At 42.7% G+C, this 5,995-nt stretch overlaps 1 protein-coding gene across 1 annotated transcript in view; it reads right to left on the bottom strand.

The window, feature by feature from the left end:
* The window catches only part of LOC138041653 (tetratricopeptide repeat protein 28-like), a 4,651-nt gene extending 136 nt beyond the window's left edge, over nt 1-4,515 (bottom strand). Inside the window, exons 1-2 of the mRNA XM_068887413.1 lie at nt 704-4,515; nt 1-109 (exon numbers count right to left, since the gene is read on the bottom strand). The exon at nt 1-109 is cut by the window's left edge and continues 136 nt beyond it. Coding sequence (XP_068743514.1) covers nt 723-4,409 — 3,687 coding nt within the window. The 5' untranslated portion in view covers nt 4,410-4,515 and the 3' untranslated portion in view covers nt 1-109; nt 704-722. The remainder of the gene's footprint in view (nt 110-703) is intronic.
* Between the last annotated feature and the right edge of the window lie 1,480 nt (nt 4,516-5,995).

The raw sequence follows: 5,995 nt of genomic DNA, 5'->3' as shown, positions 1-5,995 counted from the left end.
AGGTATCAATGATTGAATTGTTTTCAATAACTCACATAAACAAAGAAAGGAGGATTACATATTGACGTATCAGAGTCCAAGTGGTTTTCTCACGTTTTGGACATTGTTTCTAAAAAAAAAAAAGGAAACAAATAAAAGGTTTAAGGGCAATAAGGAATTTAATTCTGATTTGCAAGTAAATAATAATAAAATTATCTTAATTCATGAATCTGTTTGTGTTTAGTTAATAGCAACAATTCCTATTGAGTGGTGTATGTAACTGGCAATAAGCAATCAGTTTCACTGTCAGTCCATCATAACATGGATCAAACAGCTACGGTCTCTGACAAAATTACTTAGCACAGTACACGAATATACAGATCTGAAGCATTGGCGGCTTACTCTCCCCTTACAATGTTGTCTGCACGCGAGTTTCTGAGGCCATTTGCCAAAACAACATTGTGGAAGGGCAAGGTATTGCAAAATGTTTCAACAATTTTGTCCGAGGCTGTAGCTGTCTGCAGTAAGGTTAAAGTTGAATGCAGACAAAATTTATTTCAGGTACTGGCCAAAGCAGTTTGAGCAAAAATAACTACACAGGAAACCGATTTTACAACCATTTCTCTGTGAAGAACGTACCTGCTCCTTCCAAAACCTTGCTGATTAAAAACATGTACAAAGTATAGCGATTCAGTCATTAAAGTTATATTTAAGTAGCACTTACCATTCTTTTCGTGTTGGTGTTACCCAAATTCAAAGGTGACATCATCGCCAATTAGCACAAATGGCGCCCAGTATTTTGCGGCGGAATAATTCTTTGTCTCCCGAAGAGATTTCATAGCATGGTGAAGAGCTGTACTTGCACTTTTTCCATCTGCCAAGTGTTGATAGAAACTCTTCATGAACATTAAAGTTGCTTCGTCATCGATTGCCCAGAGTGACGCCAGAACAGACCGGGCACCAGCACACAGGAAAGCCCTGGCTATTCCCACAAGACCCTCGGGTTTTTCATATCCCTGGCCAGAATGACAGCAACTTAGCACAACCAGTCTTGCATGAAGACGAAGTGCATGAACATTCTTCAACGTTAACATGAAATCTTCCTCCTCAGGAAAATGGGATGTGCGTGCGGGATTTGGGGCCAAAGCAATTTCTCCAACATCGTCATCTCCATGTGCAGCAATGTGGATTAAAGCAGCTGACGTCATTCTTTTCAGCACCTCATCTTTGGTTGCATCTTTTCCTGTAAGAGGCACGGTCTGCAGAAGTTCTCCAATTATATCCACCTCTTTTTTTGCACACGGCAGCTGTGAATACCAGGGTTCACCAAGGCCCCAAGTGACTTCCTTCATGCATGGATCGCCCACAAGCAGCACTTCGTTCTTCATTTGGAAGTCGTCAGGTGCACTAGCAATCAGTTTTAAAGTGGTCAGCGATGGAATAACACGGATTCTGACAGAGTCACTCAATGCAGCAAGAGGAGCCAACCATAATGGTCCATCAGGAACAATGACTAAGTCATCACCCTGGAGCAAGTCTGCGATAGGACTGATTAAGACATCATATAACAGCTGCAAAGGGTTCAGAGAGAAGTCCAAAGACTGAATGATTCCTTCAACAGCTCTCATATCAAGTGAATGATTCGGACGTCGTAGAACGGTCCCTGCACTGATCTCTCTAAGAAAACTTTTTATCAGTGAGCGAACAGTTCCATTTTTCAATTCCTTTTGTCTAAAATTTATCCCGATATCTTCTCTTAGCAACCAGATGCTGATCGAGTTCCCTTTAAGTGCTGTGAAAACAGTTTGTGAAGGCAGATCTTTCATTGCAAAAGATATTGTTTCCTTTATCGTAACTGCCGAAGGTTTCTCGTCAATGCCACAGTGCATCTTCAAAATGTCTGCTAAAGCCTGGGCTCGTCCTTGCTCAGCAGCATACAAAGCCTCCTTAACCTCTCCATTTTTCAAGAGTGCTGTCCACAGAGCAGTGTACGCAAACTGACTTTGTTCGCGAAAGCTTATTTTAAATGCATCCTCTGACTGAAGATGCCTTGTTTCATCAAAATGATTTATGCTTTGACGATAGTATATGAGAGCTTTGCCCAAGGAGTCTGAACATTCATAGACACGACCAATCTGATAACACGCGATTCCCTGCCCTATGGGGTCTTCTGTTTCCATGGAAATTCCAAGCTGTTGTTCGCTAAAGCAAAGTGCTTCTTGAAGTATGCCCATATTGTAATAAGCGTTGCCGAGATTGCCACTGGCACTTCCTTCTCCGGCCCTGTCCCCTAATTCTTTTGCAATTCCAAGATGTAGCTCATGGTACTCTATGGCTTGCTTACAATTGCCAAGACCGAGATAGTCGTTGCCAAGATTGCAATAGGCTTTTCCTTCTCCGGCCCTGTCCCCTACTTCTTTAGCAATACTAAGATGTCGATTATGGTACTCTATGGCTCGCTTAAATATGCCAAGACTGGCATAAGCATTGCCGAGATTGCCAAAGGCATTTCCTTCTCCAGCCCTGTCACATACTTCCTTCGCAATATGAAGACGTTGACCGTGGTACTGTATGGCTTGCTTAAACATGCCAAGACTGTGATAAGCATTGCCGAGATTGCCATAGGCCTTACCTTCTCCGGCCCTGTCGCATACTTCCTTCGCAATACTAAGACGCTGATTGTGGTACTCTATGGCTTGCTTAAAAATGCCAAGACTGTGATAAGCGTTGCCGAGATTGCCATAGGCTTTTCCTTCTTCGGCCCTCTGCCCTACTTCTTTCACAATAGTGAGATCTTGATTGTAGTACTCTATGGCTTGCTCAACATCATCAAGCATGAGATAGTTATTGCCGAGATTGCCATAGGCTCTTCCTTCTCCAGCCCTGTCCCCTACTCCTTTCGCAATACTAAGACACCGATTGTGGTACTCTATAGCTTGCTTAAAATCTCCAAGCCTATCATAAGCGTTGCCAAGATTGGCATAGGCTCTTCCTTCTCCGGCCCTGTCCCTTAGATCTCTCGCAATACTAAGATGCTGCTCGTGGAACTCTATGGCTTCCCTAAAATTACCAAGATTGCAATAAGCATTGCCAAGATTGGCATAAGCTCTTCCTTCTTCGGCCCTTTCCCCTAGTTCTTTCACAATACTAAGATGTTGCTCGTGGTACTCTATGGCTTGCTTACAGTTGCCAAGTCTGTGGTAAGCGTTACCCAGATTGCAATAGGCTCTTCCTTCTCCGGCCCTGTCCCCTACTTCTTTTGCAATACTAAGATCTTGATTGTGGCACTCTATAGCTTGTTTAAACTTGCCAAGACTATGATAAGCATTGCCGAGGTTACCATGGGCTCTTCCTTCTTCAGGCCTGTCCCTTGCTTCTTTCGTAATACTAAGAGCTCGGTTGTGGCACTCTATGGCTTCCTTAAACTTGCCAAGACTGTGATAAGCCTTGCCGAGATTGCAATGGGCTCTTCCTTCTCCGGCCTTGTCCTCTACTTCTTGTGCAATACTAAGATCTTGATAGTGGTACTCTAAGGCTTGCTTCAAATTGCCAAGATGATCATATGCGTTGCCAAGATTGCCATAGGCTCTTCCTTCTCCTGCCCTGTCCCCTACTTCTTTAACAACACTAAGATGTTGACTGTGGTACTCTATGGCTCGGTCAAAATGTCCAAGACTGTGATAAGCGTTGCCGAGATTGCCATAGGCTCTTCCTTCTTCGGCCCTGTCTGCTACTTCTTTTGCAATAATAAGATCTTGATTGTGGCACTCTATAGCTTGTTTAAACTTGCCAAGACTGTAATAAGCGTTGCCGAGAACGCCATAGGTTCTTCCTTCTCTCACCCTGTCCCCTACTTCTTTCACAATACTAAGAAGTTGGTTGTGGTACTCTATGGCTTGCTCAAACTTACGAAGTCTGTGATATGCGTTGCCAAGATTGCCATAGGCTGTTCCTTCTCCAGCCCTGTCTCCTATTTCTTTAGCAATACTAAGATGTTGATTGTGGCACTCTATGGCTTCCTCAAACTTGCCAAGTCTATAATACGCGTTGCCTAACTTGCCATTAGCACTTCCTTCTCCGGCCCTGTCCCTTACTTCTTTTGCAATACTAAGATGTTGACTGTGGTACTCTCTGGCTTGGTCAAACTTACCAAGTCTGTGATACACGTTGCCTAGCTTGCCATTGGCACTTCCTTCTCCGGTCCTGTCCCCTACTTCTTTTGCAATACTAAGATGGTCATTGTGGTACAATAAGGCTTGGTGAAAACATTCAAGACTTTCATAAGCGTTGCCGAGATTGCAATAGGCTTTTCCTTCTGTGACCCTGTCCCCTAGTTCTCTCGCAATACTAACCTGTTGATTGTGGTACTTTACGGCTTGCCTAAACTTACCAAGGCTATGATAAGCAATGCCGAGATTTCCATGGGCCATTCCTTCTCTGGCCCTGTCCCTTAATTCTTTTGCAATAATAAGATCTTGGTTGTGGCAATTTATCGCTTTGTTAAAATTGCCAAGTCTGCGATAAGTGTTCCCGAGATTACCATTGGCTGTTCCTTCTCCAGCCCTGTCCTGTACCTCTTTTGCAATACTAAGATGTTGACTGTGGCACTCTATGGCTTGGTTAAAATTGCCAATGCTGTCATAAGCGTTCCCGAGGTTGCCATAGGCTCTTCCTTGTCCAGCCCTGTCCCCTACTTCTTTCGCAATACTAAGATGTTGATTGTGGTATTCTATTGCTTGCTCACAATTGCCAAGGCTGCCAAAAGCGTTGCCGAGATTGCAATAGGCACTTCCTTCTCCAGCCCTGTCCCCTACTTCTTTTGCAATATCAAGATGTTGATTGTGGTACTCTATGGCTTCCTTAAACTTGCCAAGACTGTGATAAGCATTGCCGAGATTACCATAGGCTCTTCCTTCTCCGACCCTGTTCTCTACTTCTTTTGCAATACTAAGATCTTGACTGTAGTACGCTATGGCTTGCTCAAAATTGCCAAGGCTATGTGAAGCATTGCCAAGATTGCGATAGGCTCTTCCTTCTGCAGCCCTGTCCTGTACTTCTTTTGAAATACTTAGATCTTGACTGTGGTACGCTATGGCTTGCTTAAAATTGCCAAGGCTGTGATAAGAATTGCCGAGATTGCTACAGGCTCTTCCTTTTCCGGCGCTGAAACCTATTTCCTCAAAAATGGCTAATGCTTCTGAGTATTTTCTTATGGCCTGTTTAAAGTCTACTATATCTTGATAGTAGTTGCCCAAACTGAAACAAGCCATACCCTCCTGTAGTCTGTTTCCCTCCTTTCTTGCAACGCTAAGCTCTTGCATATGCTGCACTAAAGCATCCAACTTTCTATCCACCATTCTTGATAACCGGGAAGATTTCTTCCGAAATCCGGGCTGCACCTAGAACATAAATGAACGAAAACAAAGGTCCATGCCCTGACTACACCATGCTTAATGCTTAAGTGGCAGAAATTGCCTTTCATGATCAGAGTTTTTCAAAGGAATGATTTCGGGTTACGGAGACTGTCCTTACAGAGAAAAATAGGAATAGAGCCTGTAATGTAATAAAGTAGTTGGGTATTTAACGGACTAAAAGTGTTTTATACAATAATAATCGAGCAACATTAAAATATAAATTAGATTATATTATGAGGAAAAAACAGCCTATAGAATAATGATTGCATCCCATTTCATTTTCTTATGAAAGGTTAAAGGTTTTAAGATATGCTTTTCTGGCAGGAAATCTGCTGCCGGTATGTAGCTGACACCAAAAGGACAGGATGTGACATCATTATGAGTGTAATATTCCATTTTCTGTGATTGGCGTCAAACTCATAATTTTTTATCTATTTCATTAGTTTATGTCCCATTCTGACATAATTTTGAAATCTTGAGATAAGATTTCCAGCAGAAAGACTACTTGAAATAAGACTTATTCAAGAGACTTAAATCAATCCAATATCAGACCTGGAAATTCAATCACCTGTCTCCCCCCATTGTTTTTTGCTAACACGTTT

This window comes from Montipora capricornis, chromosome 3, assembly GCF_036669925.1.
Source record: "Montipora capricornis isolate CH-2021 chromosome 3, ASM3666992v2, whole genome shotgun sequence".
Taxonomy (NCBI): Eukaryota; Metazoa; Cnidaria; class Anthozoa; order Scleractinia; family Acroporidae; genus Montipora; species Montipora capricornis.
Note: the sequence above shows the minus strand (reverse complement) of the source record. Positions and strands in the feature narration are given on the sequence as shown.